General features: G+C 46.4%; 1 protein-coding gene across 1 annotated transcript in view; it reads left to right on the top strand.

Moving 5' to 3' along the window:
- The window catches only part of igsf21a (immunoglobin superfamily, member 21a), a 192,409-nt gene that overhangs the window by 76,800 nt on the left and 94,282 nt on the right, over nt 1–21,327 (top strand). Inside the window, exon 3 of the mRNA XM_068742179.1 lies at nt 9,084–9,205. Coding sequence (XP_068598280.1) covers nt 9,084–9,205 — 122 coding nt within the window. The remainder of the gene's footprint in view (nt 1–9,083; nt 9,206–21,327) is intronic.

Raw genomic sequence — 21,327 nt, 5'->3', positions numbered from 1 at the left:
CCCTCCGCCCCCACCAGATGACCAAAACCTCGTTACCGGTGCTCTTTCCTCTTGAGCTCGGCAAGGCAGCGGTTCCTTTTGTCATTGCTATAAGCGAGTCAACATTTGCACCTCGACATGCTCCTGCTGTTCTTCCTGAGCTCCTATTCGCTGATTGGGACTCTGAAGAGCGGATCTGTGCTAATGAATGCACCTCCTTGGAGGAGTGGGCAGAGGGGAGGGGGGGGGTTTCCTGACAGGTGTGTCCCGTCATAGAGGATAGAACAGCAGAGGCATTTAAAATGAGCGTTTGATCATTTCAGAGGATTTGGAAGCATAGACAGATGTGATCAGGTTGGAGGACAGGAAGAAACAGCCATCTCAGTTTATAGAGGCAGGTTGGAGGACAGGAAGAAACAGCCATCTCAGTTTATAGAGGCAGGTTGGATGACAGGAAGAAACAGCCATCTCAGTTTATAGAGGCAGGCTGGAGGACAGGAAGAAACAGCCATCTCAGTTTATAGAGGCAGGTTGGATGACAGGAAGAAACAGCCAGAAACAACAGTTGCTAATCACAATGTTCTTTCCAGCGATTTAATAAAATTGATTAAATATAACCTGTGTACGTATGTAATTACGTTTTTAATACTTTTCCTTGATGCTGCACATAATTATAATACTAACTAATATTTCAAATGTTCATAATTTACACATATTTACATATTATACAACGTTATCATGAAATAAGATCCTTAAAGGGGTAATTGGGCGTTTTGTGTCGGGTAAGAATTCAATGCATTCAGTGATGTAGAACGAGATCACGAGTTTCGTAAACTTTCTCACCGGTAACTTGCTCGTTGGACTCGTGAGCTAGTTATGCTAATTCGGCCTATTCAGCCTCCTAGGTAATTTCTTTATCCTGTTGTGTAGCTGAAATACTGTTAGTGTATAACGTTAAAATACCGTATACCTATCCAGCTTGTTGTGTATGCTATATGTAGCATATGTAGCATATACAGTGTGTATGCTATATGTAGCATATGTAGCATATACAGTGTGTATGCTATATGTAGCATATGTAGCATATACAGTGTGCATGAAAAGGATTACAGTAGTCCCTTATTTTCCACGGGGGTTACGTTCCAAAAACAACCCACAATAAGTGAAATCCGCAATGTAGTGATCTTTATTTTTTATTATTATACATGTACATAAATGTTTTAAGGCTGTAAAACCCCTCACCACACACTTTATACACGTTTAACAGTCAGGCATTAATCTAAATAGATTGTTTCAGTATTATAGAATGAAAACAAAGATCAAAACCTTTTCAGAACTAAACATTTGTTTGAGGAATATAAGTATATAGTACGTACAGTAAACGTTTTCCTGTTAATAATGTTAAGGCGTGCAGGTCGAGGAAAGAGCAGCTTGTAGTGCAGAAGAACAAATATTCTACTCGTGCTGTCTTTAGCCTCTCATGCTGCTTTATTGGATAGCTTAGCACAGCGGAACGGCAGCGGCTACATGTATCAACAGGAAGAAACAAAACCCATAAGGGACGTCACCAGGCTCCAAACCTCCCAAAACAAACTGATTCGGCTACTCCTCAATCTGGGGCCCATGACCCACCTTCTTCCTGGACATTTTGCTAGCCTAAAATGGCTCAGGGTAGAAGACAGGGTTAAACAACTCAAAATGGGATTGGCATTTAAAATAGTCAATGCAGCTCTGCCCTCAGTCCCCTCAATCCCTGCATACCTGAATAAACACCTCCACAGATTTAGTGACACCCACAGCCACAACACTAGAGGGAGCTCAAACAACAACCTGATTACCCCCTCCTATAAGACTAACATGGGTAAATCATCTTTTTACAATACTGCCCCCCAAGGGTGGAACTGTTTGACTCCTGCCCTCAAAACATGCACCTCTTTGGCCTCCTTCAAAACGGCCCTAAAAATACACCTTTTAGGGGGGCAGATCGTTGCACATCTCAAAAATAAATCGATCCCACTGCTTATTTTTTATCATTTTCCTGTCAAATTCAGAAATAATAAAACATTGCGTGGCCATCTGAGCATCAAACGTTCTGCATCATCATCATCAGCTCACCGATGTGATGGAGCTGGTTTCCCAGCCTGGGATGGGGCAGACACGGAGGGGAGCCTGTCCTCTGAAGCACGAAATCCCTTTAACCAAGTCTTCTGTCACTCGGCTGCCGGTGGGGGGGGGGTCAAGAGGCAAGGCCGCCGGTGCTGCTGGATCCGCTCAGAGAATGACGATCAGCATGACACAGCACATTGTTAGCTACTTTACTTTTGCAATGCTTTCTCCTCTTGTCTCTAATATACAGAACTATAATCCCTTACGTCACTGGGGCACGGCGGATTACTGCTGCACCTTAGCGCTCCCTCAGCTCACGCATCTCTCTGCGTGCTCTTTAATGCACGTCGATGCTAGTCCTGTTACCTAACCCTAACCCGAAGACAATGTCTCCCAAAAAGCCTCTTTGAAGCCAAACGAACGTGGTAATGCTGCTTGTCTCAGTCTTTCAATTGAGGGACTGAATGAATGTCATTAAGACATTCGTGTTGCTGTCCATCTCGTTGAAGGCTCCTTGATTCCGATCACAAACCATGATTACCAACGTACAAGGCTCCGTGTGAACCATCGTTACCCAGCCGTCGCTCAGTTTATCATGAACCGCCATGTTGTCCTCGCCGTTTCTACATGCAGGACATTAAAGTAGCGTTTTGCATTTACTATTTCATCCCTCCTGCTAACCAGATGAAAGAATAGTGTGCAGAATCCTGCAGTGAATCTCTGCCGGCCTCCGCCTGAGATTATAAAAGCAGGATTCAGGATTATATCTCACAGTTGGCCTGCAGTGTTTTTGTTGGCAGAATTTCCTCCAGTGGATGCGGCTGCAGCTGCAGCCTATAAATAGCCCCCCCCCCCCCAGAGAGGCTGAGGGAGGAAGGCTTCAGTTCACCCATGAGACCCTGTCCTAATTTGACCCCAATAATTGGCTGCGTTATTGGAGCGCCCACTGAGCTAGGTCCAGGGCCTTTTCTGGAGCCCCACCCACAAATTTCTGTTTCTGTCAGCGACCTGTCGCAGCCTTCTCCTCCTCCTCCGGGCTTTCCACCCAGCCATCATCTACTATCTGCTACAGTGCAGACACAGGAGCGCTAGCATGGGCTTCTACCGGCCATGCTAGCGTCGGGAGTGTGGGAGGGGCTTGGTGACTCGCAGGTTTGCATGGCCTGGATTCAACAAAGTAATTTCATACTTCGCTTTACTTTCCCTCCATCAAAGAGAAATCCTCTTGTGCAGCCGTTTGGCACAGTTTGGCTCTTCCTCCTCTTGTCCCCCGTCGCTGTCCTGTCCCGGCGCTCGTCAGCCTGTCACACCTTTAACAGGTTGCTTTAGGGGACAGGGAAGCATCTACTGATGTGCTGATTTGCTCCCATTTCCTACACAGGGATTTACAGGTCACTCTTAATTTCGAGGTGAAATACTTGAGTAGGGATAGCGAAAGAGAGGGATGACCAGTCTGAGCCAGAAATATCCTCTCAGGTCCCTCGGGCTGCAGGCGACCTGAAATGTGACGCCTGCGTTTCCACAGCGGTGGCGTGGAAGCAGTCGTAATGCTTCCTGGATTGAAAGAGGAGACAACGAGAAAAGACAGCCGAGTACTTCAGGGCCAGAAGGACCCGTTTGCTGGGTCGGATTGAGGAGAGGCTTTAATTGGGGATTTTTAAACTGCTAGCGACATATAGCATCATCGGAGCAAGTGAACACATCAATAATAATTAAGATGTTGTAACGTATTGAAGGTTACAAACAGTTTTAATTCACATATCTTGTGATTAAACGAAACAAAAAAACTCTCTCATACTGTATATATATATATGTATATATACCGTATTTTTTGGATTATACGTCGCTCCGGATTGTAGGTCGCACCAGCCAAAAAATGCATAATTAAGAAGAAAAAAACATATATAGGTCGCACTGGAGGATAAGTCGCATTTTTGGGGAAAATTTATTTGATAAAATCCAACACCAAACAACATATAGCACAAAGAACATGCTAACACGTTTACCAAAATATCAGGTTTTACTCCGAATCACGAAATCCAAGGAAATCTTCATCCTCGGTGTCACTTTTGAACAACTCCCCCAACTCGGCAGGTAGACAAGACGCCGCTTCCTCTTCTACGTCGCTTACATCAGACTCGTCGTCAGTTGCAGTTCCAATTATTCCAGCCTTTCTGAATCCCGACAGGATGGTTGCGGTTGTCACTGAAGCCCATGCTTTGTCGATCCATTCAATGACTTCCAGGAAAGTTGCATGGCGCATTCTCCCGGTTGCCGTGAAGCTGTGCTCTCCATCCGTCATCCACTGCTCCCACAGGTTACGCAAAACTGACTTAAAGCTCCTATTCACGGAGATATCAAGTGGCTGGAGTATTTTGGTTAAGCCTCCAGGGATGATGGCAGGTATGGAGTTGAGAACTTTTAATTTATTTTTTAACTGTGGTGTGATGTGCGCTCTCATGCTATCCATCACAAGCAGAGCTTTGCGTGCTCTAAAGAAGCCATCCGGTCGCTTATTGTAGCACTTTGTAAGCCACAAGTTCATCATTTCTTGATCAATCCACCCTTTCTCGTTCACGGCGACTTCAACTGAGGAGGATTGGATTTTTGGCATGGTTTTTCGTTTGAAAATGACCATCGGTGGCAGTTTTGATCCGTCTCCACAACATGCCAGCACCACTGTGAAGTGTGATCTCTCATGACCAGTTGTAACGATATTCACACTTTTTTGCCCTTTCTCTGCAACACTTCGGCCCATGGGGATGTCAAAAGTGAGGGGGACCTCGTCCATGTTAATAATATGATCCGGTGTCACGTTGTGATCACTTACATGCTTTTCAATGAACGCGCGGAAACTGTCAACCTTGGCTTGGAAGTCCGCTGGCAGTTTTTGGGACAGTGTCGTCCTAGCTCTGATAGAGAGGCGTTTGCGCTGCATGAAGCGGTAACACCAAGAAGGTCCTCCCGCAAAGCCGTTTATATTCACCTCCTTGGCAACCACCTGGGCGTGGAGACGCAACTGCACCGTTGACAAACCTCTCCCAGCAGCACGTTGTTCAAGCACCCATGCGTGAACTCGTTCCTCCAACTGTGGCCACCTAGCTTGTCGCCCGCGATTAGCTTTCTTTGTTTTCTTCATTTCAGTAAGCGTAACCTCCGCTTTTCGCCAGTCCCTTACAAGTTTTTCGCTCACTCCAAACTTTCTTTCTGCTGCTCGATTGCCGTTTTCGGCTCCATATTTCACTATCTGAAGCTTGTAAGCCGCGGAATATGACTTTCTTTTCGGCGACATTTTCATTCAGCCCTTCTAATTTGTGTTTTTAGATAACAGGTGTGACAGATAACTCTGTGACCCGTCAGAATCTGACGGGTTTCTGGAGGTTCAGAGTTCCCTGTAACACCTGTTATAGAAATGTGTAGGCTACTGTCTCTGCGCTCACAGATTTTGTAAAAAAAAGCATATATAAGTCGCTCCGATTTACAAGTCGCACCCCCGACCAAACTATGAAAAAAACCGCAACTTATAATCCGGAAAATATGGTATATATCATGTACATATTTACATTATTGATTAATTTTTTATACGTTATATATTTGATTAGATTTTCCTGGAACTACAGCTCCAGGAGAGCTCAGGCGCATGTGTACACTGTCGTTGTGTCCTTAGGCAAGACACTTCACCCGCATTGCCCGGGCGCATGCGCACGCTGCGACCAGCAGCAGTTCAAACTGCTGTAAGCCAAATTGCCCTCCAAGGGACAGATTAATAAAGTATTGTATTGTAAACAGTGCAAAATAGCAACAGCAGCACAGCGGGACAGGCTCAGAGCGTCCCCAGCGGGACAGGCACAGAGCGTCCCCAGCGGGACAGGCTCAGAGCGTCCCCAGCGGGACAGGCACAGAGCGTCCCCAGTGGGACAGGCTCAGAGCGTCCATTCCGAGTCCCAGATCGCTACAAGGGAACGACTGCTTTCACAGCCCGGGGGAAGAAGCTGTTCCTGAGCCTCGCTGTGCTGCTTCTTATTGTCCTGAACCGCCTCCCTGATGGGGGCGGGACAAACAGTCTGTGGCCCGGGTGGGTGGGGTCTGTGGGCGGGACAAACAGTCTGTGGCCCGGGTGGGTGGGGTCTGTGGCGATGCGTCTGGCCCTCCTCTGGACTCTGGAGGTGTAAACAGAGTCCAAATCAGGCAGACGGTGACCCACAATCCCCTGAGCTGTCCTCACCACCCGGGATAGGTCCTTCCTGTCCTGCGCCGTGCAGCTGCCGTCCCACACGGTCGCACTGAGACACAGGATGCTCTCTATCGTGGCCCGGTAGAAGTCTTCAAGCAGCACAGAGGAGAGTCCAGCCCGCTTCAGCTTCCTGAGGAAGAAGAGCCGTTGCTGGGCCTTCTTCACCAGGTGTCTGGTGTTGAGTGTCCAGGAGAGGTCAGAGGAGATGTGGATGCCCAGGAATTTAATGTTCTCCACACGCTCCACTGCTTCCCCTCGTATGCACAGGGGGGCGTGTTCAGTCTTCCTGGACCTCCTGTAGTCCACTATGACCTCCTTGGTCTTGCTGGTGTTCAGAACAAGGCTGTTGCTCGAGCACCACAGCATCAGGTTCTGGACCTCCTCTCTGTAGTGGGTCTCATCGTTGTTGGAGATGTGACCCACCACGGTGGTGTCGTCAGCAAACTTCACAACCATGTTTGTGGAGTTGTTTATTTGTTGACTTTCTATTCCAAAACTATATTCAGGAGCAATTCTGCCTCCTTGTCGGTCGACACGAACGAGCCTGACATCATTCATGTTTTGCTAATGGAGTGTTCTGATTGGATAGGGTGTGGGGAACTATGCCGCCGATTGGTTTGGCATTCTTATGGTTGTGTTTAAGAACGCGCTTATGCGGTTTGGTGTGGAAGGGGAGGGGGAAGGATGTTACTTGTGTACTTGTGTATTACAGTTCAACAATGAGCATCATCAACAACATTAAAAATATGGTCTTGTTTGTTTATCTTCTTTATTTTCAATGATAGCAAAAATATTCAGACAAATTACACAATCAGAATCAGAATCAGAATCAGAAGGAACCATAAACTAGTGAACCCCAGAATAATGAATCAAAGTTCAAACAAAGCACTTTACTAAATACTGCATAATGTGGTTACACAAAGAATGGGAGAGAGAAAAGCTGATACCCAAAATACAGCCACAATAAAATCCTAAACATAAGCGGGCAGGCGCTGCACGAATAGGTGAACCAAAAGTCTCAGGCTTAAAGGTCACAGAAGAGACGGCCGAACACATACAGGAGCAAAACGACACACGAGGTGGCAAAGGGAGGAACCCTAACCCTAATCTGGCACGGAGGCGCCGGCAGGGCAGGGCTGAAAAAAATAAAGAGCATTTTGAGCAAACAGCCAGGTGTGTCTCCAGCTGTTCAGCCAACTCTTCCATGGCCACGCCCACATGGCAAGACAAGGACAAATCAGTGTTAGAAAAGCAAATAGCACTGGAGACCATGACAGCTGAAAGACACAAGGGAAATCCTTTTTGCAGAATGGATCCACAGTTCTGCACAAGCCAATGAGTGTCCGGCGGCTTTAAACTGTCACCATCTGTGTCTGTGACATGGCAACCCAACACAACGATCCTGCTCAGGACTCTGCATGGCTCTCACACATCAAGAATGTTGAGAGTTAGTGTCTGTGAAGCAGTTATCACAAATGTGGCAGGTGATCAGGCACAAAGTCTTGCGCCTGCCGGTGGCGATGTCGAACAGACGCATTATTGTAATTGCAGCGACGTGTCTGAGTGGCTGGAAAGCAGCATTTTCAAACACCTCATTGCTTTTAGAGAGTGACCTTTTCCTGTGGCTTCCCCGGCTCCCCATCTCAAACCAGAGCCACACCATGGTGTCTGCCCACCTGACCCAACCAGAAGTCCATCCCAGCAGTCAACGGGCGGCAGGCGGGCTACACCCTGGACAAGCCGCCGGATCATCGCAGGGCCACAATAGGCCTAAATATGTATGCTAATTTTAAAAGATGCTTGAAGTTTTTTGACCTTTCATAATTTAAAAGTGTAAAAAGTGACTAAGAAGTCCCCCTTTTGCTTTTGGTTGCCGCCTCCCTCTGCAGTACCTTTTAGCAAACTAGCCCTGGGGCTGTGCCTTCTCCAAAGCCCCACAGTCAGCGGGAACAATCTCACGAATACAATCTAGCATCCTCTTTTTATGAGGTGATGTGTATATTATGCGTTACGCGGACTAATGGGGCAATGTTTTGACATTGTTTACCTCATTGGAGGGGTTGGATTGGAGCGGAGGGATAGTATCATCGCTGCCAAATGCTGGAGGAATCCCTGGCCCACTAACAATTTCCATCTTCAAAGATGGGCCTCCATTGAAATCCTGTCACCCTTTTTTTGGCTTCTAAGAAGGAAGAAATCACCGTCTTTCAAATGCAAAGTGACTGAAACACTCGTGTGAATATCACAAAGGAAAGGCCTCCTTCATCATCTCCCGTGTGGCGAATGCGCCGGCCCCGACCGCTGCAGTATCTTGTCACAAGTCATTACTTCTGCAGAAGGCAGGCTGCTCGACACACAGAGAACGCCGCACTCTGTCCGTCTCCGTTAAGACTTCGCCGTGCACTGACGTCTCTTGGCAGCTGGCTCAGCGATTGTCTCGCTGATGTTATCATGTTAGCGGGTTTTCATTGCCTTGCTTTCAAACATTACAGTGACTGCGGTTATCGTAGCTGCGAAGAAACAAATGAGGTAATTGCAATTGATCCAAACACGGCGCCACGGGACAAACGTTCCTGCATGGGGTGGTCAAGAGGGGGGTTCAGTTCAGTTCAGAGCTTTATTTGTTCTGCAGCAGAGGTCAACAACAACAACAACAATATCACAATGCACAGGACGACATGGAACATGGGGGGGGGGGGGGGGGTCCCACCGATCGTTAAGGAAATCATTGAATTAATGATCTGTCTTTTTTTTTGCTTTACAGGTCACGGATGGAGGAACCATCAAGCAGAAGATTTTCACCTATGATGCTATGTTTAATACCAATTACTCTCACATGGAGGACTACCGCAGGCGTGAAGACCTTGTGTACCAATCAACAGTCCGGTGAGCCTCGGCGTCGATTCATTTCAAACAACACTAGTGTTTAACTCTGCTCAAACTCGTGACTTCCAGTTTCATCAACTCGTTTGATCTAAAAATCGACAAATACCATCTTTGTAAATGTCCAGGTTGAACGGCCACACAGGAGTAGGTCATTTTATTTTCCCGCCATCTGCTGTTGGTCAAACCATGTCAGACTTGCCAGGTGAAGGGTTCCGTGCTTTATTATATCAGGACAGGAGCCAATGGAAAGACTCTAATCAGCAACCCGCTCCGGATCAAGAGTTCACTGTTAAAGATTGAGCCAACACCTGGACAGTCTGGTTCACGGTTTAGCCACGGTTGGTGCATATATCCCAGATGGCACCGCCACCCTGAGGTCTGACATCACGCTGAGGCGGGCCTCACTCGTTGTAGCCTCCTTGATTTAACACATACACTGCTTAATTTTACATGCATTATTCCGGTCTTCAACAAGAGCAGACGTTTGTCCTCTCGTTTGTCGGGGGGGGGGGGGGGGGGCACCTGTCCAGACGGGACCCACGCAGCAGGCTGCACCATGGACCCCTGGGAGAAATGGAGAGTGGTCTGTCTCACGGTCCTATCTGTAGAGGATGTGGAAGATATTTGGCTGTTTGGCTTATTGGTGGGGGCGGGGCATCTGCTAATCGGGACGGGAGTTGCCCTGGTGTACCGGAAAGTCTCCAAGACGGCGGCTTTCAAAGTTCTGGATAAATTGACCATGGATCTAAAAGTGCTCTTCGGTGCTTTGGGGGACCGTGTGATGGTCCGAATCGAGGATCTGGGCAACCAGCTCAGGGATCGATCCGGGGAGGACCGGCAGAAACTGGATCCCATCTTGCTCCAGCAGGTAGAACTGTATCACAGATCTCCAGACTGAGTCCTGGCTTGGAGGGACTGAAGTCTCGCGTTGGAACATGAAACGAGGAATAAATGAGGACCAGTTGTATATTTGGATTAAGCTAAATTTTAATTTCGGCTGAATATTGGACCTATCATGTCTCCAGTCCCCAGGGCATCGTGTCGTTCCTTTCTCCTACGTGTTCTCCTGTGTACCTGATGCTTTCTGCACCTTCTCGAAGAAGAGAGTTGTTGGCAACGCGATTTATTTGCTGCAGCCGATGCTCACTCATCGATCTTGTTTCGTTGTTGCACTGTACTTGTACTGTGTACTTGTACTGTGATGACAATGACAATAAAAACGTTCCATTCTATTATTATTATATGACTGAGAGAAAGAGGGAATTGATGGTCATAGAGTCGCATACTCCCTCTACTCTAGATACAGCAGGTACTCCCTCTCCTCTAGATACAGCAGGTACTCCCTCTACTCTAGATACAGCAGGTACTCCCTCTACTCTAGATACAGCAGATACTCCCTCTACTCTAGATACAGCAGGTACTCCCTCTACTCTAGATACAGCAGGTACTCCCTCTACTCTAGATACAGCAGATACTCCCTCTACTCTAGATACAGCAGATACTCCCTCCACTCTAGATACAGCAGGTACTCCCTCTACTCGAGATACAGCAGATACTCCCTCTACTCTAGATACAGCAGGTACTCTAGATACAGCAGATACTCCCTCTACTCTAGATACAGCAGGTACTCCCTCTACTCTAGATACAGCAGATACTCCCTCTACTCTGGATACAGCAGGTACTCCCTCTACTCTAGATACAGCAGATACTCCCTCTCCTCTAGATACAGCAGGTACTCCCTCTACTTTAGATACAGCAGATACTCCCTCTACTCTAGATACAGCAGGTACTCCCTCTACTCTAGATACAGCAGATACTCCCTCTACTCTGGATACAGCAGGTACTCCCTCTACTCTAGATACAGCAGATACTCCCTCTCCTCTAGATACAAGAGATACTCCCTCCACTCTAGATACAGCAGGTACTCCCTCTACTCGAGATACAGCAGATACTCCCTCTACTCTAGATACAGCAGGTACTCCCTCTACTCTAGATACAGCAGATACTCCCTCTACTCTAGATACAGCAGATACTCCCTCTACTCTAGATACAGCAGGTACTCCCTCTACTCTAGATACAGCAGATACTCCCTCTACTTTAGATACAGCAGATACTCCCTCTACTCTAGATACAGCAGATACTCCCTCTACTCTAGATACAGCAGATACTCCCTCTACTCTGGATACAGCAGATACTCCCTCTACTCTAGATACAGCAGGTACTCCCTCTACTCTAGATACAGCAGATACTCCCTCTACTCTAGATACAGCAGATACTCCCTCTACTCTAGATACAGCAGGTACTCCCTCTACTCTGGATACAGCAGGTACTCCCTCTACTCTAGATACAGCAGATACTCCCTCTACTCTGGATACAGCAGGTACTCCCTCTACTCTAGATACAGCAGGTACTCCCTCTACTCTAGATACAGCAGGTACTACTCTATGAATGTTTAATGGCCTATCAGTGCAAGGCACATGCTGACTTCATTATTTTTTCAACTTTTCTTTGTGCAATTGCTTTTCTGTGATTCTTCAACTCGTGTGGATTACTTCCTCTCTGTGCTTTTCCTCATTGCCATCCCTTCCCTGGATTACTTCCTCTCTGTGCTTTTCCTCATTCCCATCCCTTCCCTGGATTACTTCCTCTCTGTGGTTTTCCTCATTGCCATCCCTTCCCTGGATTACTTCCTCTCTGTGCTTTTCCTCATTCCTATCCCTTCCCTGGATTACTTCCTCTCTGTGCTTTTCCTCATTCCCATCCCTTCCCTGGATTACTTCCTCTCTGTGCTTTTCCTCATTCCCATCCCTTCCCTGGATTACTTCCTCTCTGTGGGTTTCCTCATTGCCATCCCTTCCCTGGATTACTTCCTCTCTGTGGGTTTCCTCATTCCCATCCCTTCCCTGGATTACTTCCTCTCTGTGCTTTTCCTCATTCCCATCCCTTCCCTGGATTACTTCCTCTCTGTGCTTTTCCTCATTCCCATCCCTTCCCTGGATTACTTCCTCTCTGTGGGTTTCCTCATTGCCATCCCTTCCCTGGATTACTTCCTCTCTGTGCTTTTCCTCATTCCCATCCCTTCCCTCGTGTTGTTCCCCTGTGTTGTGGCTGCACAGCTGAGCATGATGCATCTGGACAATCCTGCTACCCCTTTGGGAGATTAGGCATCGTGATGATTGGAATTGGTGCAAACGCTCACATGTAAACAGAAATGTGTCCACATAGGGAATAAACCTATCCGGAAGCCCTTCTTATGCAAACACAGTGACCTGGAACCATAAACGAGTAGGACTGCTTCACAGGCTCATCGTGCTTCCAGTAAAGGAGAGTTCCCTTTGACTTGTCACAGTCCTTTTTATGGTTTAACACAGGTGCTCAATTGCACTAAGAAGTCCAAAAAACTGAATTTGACTTGCTTGAATCTTCCATTTCCACCTGACAATGGTGGATCTCCAGTACAAAGCTCCAGCAGTCTGACAAATTCACTTGTATGACACACACAAAAAAAGAAATGAAAGCATTGTGTTTAAAAAAAAGAACAATACATTTAGCTTTTACATTTGTAGAAATCGTCTGGCAGCTACATTTTACAGGAAGGGGAAAAATAAAGGATTTTCAATTAGTAGGCACTTTCACAAATAACTCAGGACCTCCAACATTCTTGCTGAATTCGTTTGGTTTAACGAAGGCAATACTTCAGTGATGTTTTCGTGAAAAAATAAAATCCAGATCCCGTAACAAGAATTAGAAGATATACAAAGCAAGATTCCTCCAATACTTTTGATGGGAGAAAAGTGGCGGATGGTTGTGACAGTTAGAAACACCTGCGGCTGACACGAGAAGCTGCAAACGACTAAAATTGAATTGTTTATTTCGAATACATAAAGAAAAAGAAAGAAAGAAAGAAAACACATAAAGAAAAAAAACCTAATTTAATTAATATTCGAAAAAGATGACGGATTATGGCATCATAAACTTCCGACTATCTCCTACTAACTTACATACATACACACACACACACACACACACACACACTATATGCAGTAATACATATACACATCACAAAATACATTCATCAATTAGCACATGGACAGTCCCACATATAGATCTACCTAAACCATACAAGCACAATAAACACAAACGTCAGAAAAGAGACCAGCCGATCTAACTGTAGGGAATTTCCACAACGTAATGACACGCCGACACCACTAGGGACGCACCACGTTTAGTTTGGTGTTGCTATGACTGATTTCCATTGAACGTCTCACAACAGTGACGTCACACAACACAGATTGTTAGATATGTGTTCTCATATGCAGTGTTATTTTCTGTATTTGTTTATGTGCTTTTATTTTGTACTGCATGAAGCAGCCTTTATGTTGAAGGCCATAATGTTGATAGCCTCTTCCGGTTACCTCACTTCCAGTCCCCGCGCGATTCGTACTGACAGTTGTGATGTTCCCTCCTGAATCGTACGAGTAGAAATAAATACGAGGACTAAGAACCGACGTGTCGACATTTATTTCCACCATGGGAGACGAAGCAGAGAATGCTACGAGAGCAGCACAGATAAACATGGGCTTAGATTGGCTGGGGCAAAGTCCCGCCTTCTGGACGTTTCTTCATTCCGCCATGAGGCATCCACGAGAAATGTGGTGGAATCCAGCACTGATATCCGAACTAACTGTAACTGATCTGTTAATTATATAAATGTCTTAATCTAAACCCACATTCTCCTCATTGACTACAGACCCACGACGGAGAACAAGAACCGGAAGAGGGTTTGGTAGAACCTTACAGTAACCAAAGCAAGGAAAGAAAAGAAACAAATAGTTATAACCAAAATAAATAACGAGACATTTGACCCTAGCGATTGGCCACACCTCCCTTATCCTCATACCTTTTGAAAATCATATTTTTACAGCATTTTAAACAGCCTCATGTTTGTACTTTGGTCGTACCAAATCTTGGTTCATTAAAATTACATTTTCTCCTTAGATTGTAGCAGTTTTCATGGTTTTTGAACAATTGTTATCTACAAAGACACAATGCAGCTCCTTCTGACCTTCCCTGTTCTTCTCCATTGCTAGCCTCAATGCTAACATTGCGTCTGTGGTACTCTTCATCGGCATAAAGACATACTGCTGCTCACAAATACTCACTTCTGTCCTTAGTCTAGCCTCAAACACCTTTTCCCATAACTTCATCGTATCTCATCAGCTTTATCCTCTGTAGTTTCTACAACTCTGTATGTCTCCCTTCTTCTTGAAGAACACCAGAACTCTTCTCCTCCGTTCCTCTGGCATCTTCTTCCCCTCTAGCAACATACCTGTTAAAAACTCTACAGCTTCCTCTCCTAGACACTTCCACACCTCCACAGACATGTCGTCTGGTCCAGCTGCCTTCCCATTCTTCATCCTCTTCATTGCCTTTCTAACTTCGCTCTTGCTAATCTTTGGCACTTCCTGGTTCCACCAGCAGGTCTCCTTATCTCCTTTCCTTCCAGAAGACACACCCAGTCCTCTCCTACCTGTCTCCCTGATCACCTGAGCTGTTGTATTCCAGTCTTCTGGAAGCCTGTCTTGTCCACCCAGAGTCTGTCTCACCTCTTCGTTCTTCAGCCTCCACCACTTTGTCCTCTGCTCTGCCTTCATCCTCTTCTTCTTCCTCACCACCAGCCTATGCTGGCTGGCTACACTCTCTCCTACCACGACCTTAAGGTCACCGACCTCCTTTAAACTGCTCCGTCTACACTAGATGTCGTCCACCTGGTGCTCCTCCCTCCACTCTTGTAGGTCACTCTATGTTCTAGTCTCTTCTGGAAATAAGTGTTAACTCCTGCCATGTCCCTCCTTTTGGGAAAGTCCACCAGCATCTGTCCTTCTAGGTTCCTGTCCTGAACACCAAACTTGTCCATCACTTCTTCTTCTCCTCTCATCTATTTCCTTCATTAATAGTAAAAAGGAGTGAATTGAAATCACTTTTGTCCTTCAAAGTGTCTTATGATTATCCTAAATTGCTTAGAGATCTTGACTAGGCGAAGGTGATCAAAATACTATTTCTTTACGCTTAATATTTCATGGGAGCACCACATAATCTTTCCCCTTCACACTAATTCTTATAGACAAGCCTTGTTGTACTGGCAATTAGAGGAGGTGACAGAGCTCAGCTCGACGTTTAGGTAACTGATAAGTATTTCATGTGGGAAGTCAAGTTAAGAATGTCTGTTTCAATTTCACTCGAGTGCAGATGCAAATTGTAACTGTCCATAGTCGTACCGTTCCTCTCAGTCCGAACACAGGGTGAGCGGGTTCGGGTCATGACTATATTTTCAAGTTGTTGAACCAAAGGATCAGGTGTTATTAGAAAATTGTAGGTGGATTTACTTTCATTAATAACAAATTCATGGGATTTGCACTGTAATCAGCTTTAAGGCTTTTTCTTGTGCGGCCTGTACTCTCATTCCTTTACCTCCATGCTTTCAGCTTTCTCATTGATCTCTCCTCTTTTTGTGCAATATTAAAATCTATGAAGGCTGTTCACAGAAAAGCAGACAGCAGGAATACACATGTGTGGGTAAGCCATGAGCACACTCAGCAGTATTTATATTGTAACTAACTGGCATAAAAGTAATCACAACTTAAATAGGTAGAAGAGCCAGCGTGCTTCTCAGAATTGACCTTCTTTCTGTTCAGGTTATTTATACAACTATTTGCATCATATAATTTGTTTCATGCGTTCATGCCATCCACTTTTTTTTCAGTTCATAAAGTGTTCCTGGCAATGATAATAAGATAATATACTCAATCAGGTTTCCTCTTGGCCACTCTCCATTCTAGTGTTTCTCCCATATTCCCAGTCAGCAGGATTTCTGCAGGAAGCCCTTCGTAACAGGAAGGAGCATTCAGCTGCGCCCCCCTCAGGGACAATTGATAATCTTTCTTCCTCCGTGTTGTTTCTGCTGCTGCTGCATGGGGGGCACATTGCTATAGATTTCCATGTGCTGTGCTGTTATTTTGTTGGTCAGTGAGATTGTGTGTTTTATGTCGTTTCCTGGACACTTTTTGTTTATTCGATTTCATAATCACTTTGCTGCGTATTTACAACATTCACGTTATGTGAATGCAATTTTTTTTACCTCCGCCAAGGAGGCTATGATCTTGCCGCCGTTGGTTTGTTTGTCTATGTGATTGCCTGTCTTTTAGCAAAATAACTCAAAAAGATCTAGACGGATAATGGTAATGTTGGGAATCTTACCAGGAACAGTTGATTAAAGTTTGGTCATAATCCACAAGAGATCCTGGATTCTGGATCACTTTGAAGTCTTCGATAACATTGCAGTCAATGGAGCTTCAAGATTTGTTCCTCAATATCTCTGTTGATTTATGATTATTGACAACAAACCTTTAGCAACTGGATTCACATTGATATCATTATTGGTTTAGAAGTTATTCACTAAAAACACACTTTCAGTATTGGTGGATTCTTCTGGATCTAGATCCAGAGTTTTGGAAGATACAACAAATCCATTTGTCCACTACTAAATCCAGTGTCTTGGTAAAGGACAGCAGAAACAGAACATAAGAGAGATATTATTGAAAGGGTCCAAAAACAAAATCATCTTGTCGTTAAAATTTACCCGGATTTCAACTGGACCTGTTTCCTCAGGTATTAAAGATAGAACTAGGGAATACGGGACGACACATAGAACAGGAGAACCTGAAAACACTGAGGAACCAGAGAGGATGATCTGGCAGAGAACTGTCCGGAGAGTCAGGAGCTGATCAGGTAAGATCAGTTTTGTTTAAGTTGTATTTATTATTATTTTTTTGTCTCAATCTGACAACCAAAATAAAAAAATCAAATAATCAAATATAGAGATCCCCACCCACCACGATTGTGCCAAATTTCATAACCATTGGTCAATAATCAACTGAGATATTGAGGAAAAACCTTTGATGCTCTCCATTGACTGCAATATTACCAAAAATGTCAAAGTGATCTAGAATCCAGGATCTCTTTTGAATCATCACCAACATTTAATCAACTGTCGCCGTAACATTCCCAACATTTCCTGAAAATTTCATCCAGATCCGTCCAGAACATTTTGAGTTATCTTGCTAACAGACAGACAAACAAACCAACGCTGGTGAAAACATAACCTCCTCAGCGGAGGCAATTATCACAAATGGGAAAAAAAAAGAAAAACAGACAGAAAAAACAGTCGAGGGTTGTGGAACATACAGCGATAACTGACTGTTGAAATATGCATTTCATTCATGCAGTGCCACTCTGTAGATAAATCAGTGCTGGTATGATTTATTTGCTGCAGCCCTCCAAATATTCATAATTGCCTGCTGAACAGGTTAGTGTGCTCAAAGTGGCGATTTACAACACTGAAATATAATGCGCACTGAGCACTAAGTAGTACAGTCTTTGCTGAACCTGATTTAAGGGGGCAAGTTAGATTTTTATTTATTTTTTTGGTCAATAATTCAAGCTAAACTATAAAGTCTGTAATAAACACATTGCATGACATCTAAATCACTTACTCTATTTTGTATTTTTTTTAAAGAGATAGATCAGCATATGTGAAATGCCTGGATGCAAAGAAGCACTGGAAATGTAATTCCACTATTCTTATTTAAAAGAAGTCTCAGGATTGGGAGTCGAACCTCTCCTCGATACCTATTCCTAGATTGAATGGATACATGTCATCTCATTGTCTGGCTAAAAAACTCAGAGGCCGGGAGCTGCTCAGAAATGCTGCAGTTTGTGCCTCCTCACCCGTCTCCTGGCAATATTTCCATGCCTTGAATTACCTTATCTCTGGGCTCATTTCTCTGCGCTTGTCTCGGTCTTGGTCCACGAAGGCAGCGGTGCAGGTCTCCGGATAACAGAGCTGCTGCTTTGTGTGTAAAAACAAAGCAATGGGCTGCATCAGCGTTTCCTGTGATGTAACCAGCCAAGACAAAGCCAATTACCTCCCCCGGTTGCCACGGCGGAGAGAGAGTCACTGTGCTTTTCTCATCATTTTCGTATCCCTTGGAGACGTGCTGGTGGAGAGCCCCTCTCACTGCATCTTGCGGTTGCTATCTATTTTTCAGATTTGCAAACCTTTTACAAACATGTTTATGATGGGTTCTTTCAGAATAGGCGTTCTTGGGCAGAGTTCACACAATTTATTGTTGTCAATGTAAATCCAACCGCCCACTGAGAAATGAGAGCATCTGGGAAATAGTAGAAACATAGTGCTTAGTGCGCTGGTTCAAATGCTGTCCAAAAGAGTGAGAGCTGAATGGACTTGCTGCTTTTCCAACAAGGTCCCATTTGAAACACCCAGGCATGTCTTAGGGTCAAGTTTCAAGTTCAAGTTTTATTAATTGCATGTCCCAACTGGTCAATTCTTATCACAGCAAGTAATAAAAAACTCCAAAAACACAACAGAAGTACATAAACAAGAACAAAGACAAATACATAATCCCAAAATCCGATTGCAGCAGTTCAATTCAATTCAATTCATCCATTGTCCTGTGGCCAGCAGCCTAAGCAGGGAAGCCCAGACTTCTTCCAGCTCTTCCGGGGGGATCCCGAGGCGTTCTCAGGCCAGCCGAGAGACATAGTCTCTCCAGCGTGTCCTGGGTCTTCCCCGTGGTCTCCTCCCGGTGGGACGTGCCCTGAACACCTCACCAGGGAGGCGTTCAGGAGGCATCCTGAATAGATGCACCTCATCTGGCTCCTCTCAACGCGGAGGAGCAGCGGTTCTACTCCGAGTTCCTCCCGGATCACTGAGCTTCTCACCCTATCTCTAAGGGAGAGCCCAGCCACCCTACGGAGGAAGCTCATTTCAGCCGCTTGTACCCGGGATCTTGTTCTTTGGCTCACTACCCAAAGCTCGTGACAATAGGTGAGGGTAGGAACAAAGATCGACCGGTAAATGGAGAGCTTTGCCTTTCGGCTCAGCTTTCTCTTGACAGATCGGTGCAGGGTCCGCATTACTGCAGACGCTGCACCGATCCGCTAGTCGATCTCCCGCTCCATCCTTCGCTCACTAGTGAACAAGACCCCGATGTACTTGAACTCCTCCACTTGGGGCAGGATCTCCTCCCCGACCTGGAGGTTACTCTCCACCCTTTTCCGGCCTCGGATTTAGAGGTGCTGATTCTCATCCAGTGAGAGCTGGAGAGCACGGCCTGATGAAGCCAACAGGATCACGTCATCCTCAAAAAGCAGCGACCCAATCCTGAGGTCACCAAACCGAACCCCCTCAACGCCCTGGCTGCACCTAGAAATTCTGTCCATAAAGGTTCTGAACAGACTTGGTGACAAAGGGCAGCCCTGGCGGAGTCCAACCCGCACTGGAAATAGGTCCGACTTACTGCCGGCAATGCAGACTAAGCTCTGGCACCGGTCATATAGGGAACGGACACCCCGTATCAGGGGGTCCGACACCCCGTACTCTCGGAGCACCCCCCACAGAACTCCCCGAGGGACACGGTCGAATGCCTTCTCCAAATCCACAAAACACATGTGGACTGGTTGGGCAAACTCCCATGCACCCTCAAGGACCCTGCCGAGGGTGTAGAGCTGGTCCACAGTTCCACGGCCAGGACGAAAACCACATTGCTCCTCCTGAATCCGAGGTTCGACTATCCGGTGGACCCTCCTCTCCAGTACCCCTGAATAGACCTTACCGGGGAGGCTGAGGAGTGTGATCCCTCTATAGTTGGAACACACCCTCCGGTCCCCCTTCTTATAAAGAGGGACCAACACCGCGGTCTGCCAATCCAAAGGCACTGCCCCCGATGTCCATGAGATGTTGCAGAGTCGTGTCAACCATGACAGTCCTAAAACATCCAGAGCCTTAAGGGACTCCGGGCGGATCTCATCCACCCCTGGGGCCTTGCCACCGAGGAGTTTTTTGTCTACCTCGCCAACCGCAGCCCCACAGTTGGAAGAGCCCACTCCAGAGCTCCCAGGCCCTGCTTCCTCACTGGAAGGCATATTGGTGGGATTGAGGAGATCTTCGAAGTAGTCCCTCCACCGATCTACAATGTCTCGAGTCGAGGTCAGCAGTGCACCATCCCCACTACACCGTCCCCATACAGTGCTGACCGTGCACTGCTTCCCCCCTCTTGAGACGCCGGATGATGGTCCAGAACCTCTTCGAAGCCACCCGGAACTAAATTTCCATGCCCTCACTGAACACCTCGCATGCCTGGGCTTTTGCCTCAGCAACAGTGGTAGCTGCGCCCTGCTTGGTCTGTCTGCTGCCTCCGGAGTCCCACAGGCCAAAAAGGCCTGATATGACTCCTTCAGCTTGACGGCATCCCTCACCACCGGTGTCCACCAAGAGGTTCGGGTATTGCCGCCATGACAGGCACCAACCACCTTATGGCCACAGCACCGAAAGCGGAGGGAGGCTCCCCTCTGGTGCATTGGGGTAAACTACAACGTACAGGCACCGAGCCAGGGTGCAATAATTATTGCCACCCCTGCCCGGCGCCTCTCACCAGTGGCAACTCCAGAGTGGAAGAGAGTCCAACCCCTCTCAAGAAGAGTGGTTCTGGAGCCCTTGCTGTGTGTCGAGGTGAGGCCAACTATGTCCAGTCGGAACTTCTCAACTTCTCAACCTCGCACACCAGCTCAGGCTCCTTCCCCACCACGTTCCTAGAGCTAGTTTCTGGAGCCAAGGGTCAGACCGCCAAGGTCCCCGCCTTCGGCTGCCGCCCAGCTCACATTGCACCCGACCCCTCTGGTCCCTCCTATGGGTGGTGAGCCCACGGGAAGAAGGTCCCACGTTGCTTCTTTGGGCTATGCCTAACCTGGCTCCATGGGTGAAGATCCGGCCACCAGGCGCTCGTCATCGTGCCCCACCCCCAGGTCTGCCTCCAGGAGGGGGCCCCGGTGACCCACGTCCGGGCGAGGGAAACCCAGGACCAATTATTTCACTCATCATAAGGGGAATTTGAGCCACCCTTTGTCTGGTCCCTACCCTAAAATTCAATTTTATTTCTATAGTGCCAGATCATAACAGAAAGTCATCTCAAGGCATTTTACAGGATTAGCAGTAATTTAATATTAGTTTTATTTGTATTGTTAAATGTCGATGATTTATGTAC

This window comes from Brachionichthys hirsutus, chromosome 8 (genome assembly GCF_040956055.1).
Source record: "Brachionichthys hirsutus isolate HB-005 chromosome 8, CSIRO-AGI_Bhir_v1, whole genome shotgun sequence".
Lineage (NCBI taxonomy): Eukaryota > Metazoa > Chordata > Actinopteri > Lophiiformes > Brachionichthyidae > Brachionichthys > Brachionichthys hirsutus.
Note: the sequence above shows the minus strand (reverse complement) of the source record. Positions and strands in the feature narration are given on the sequence as shown.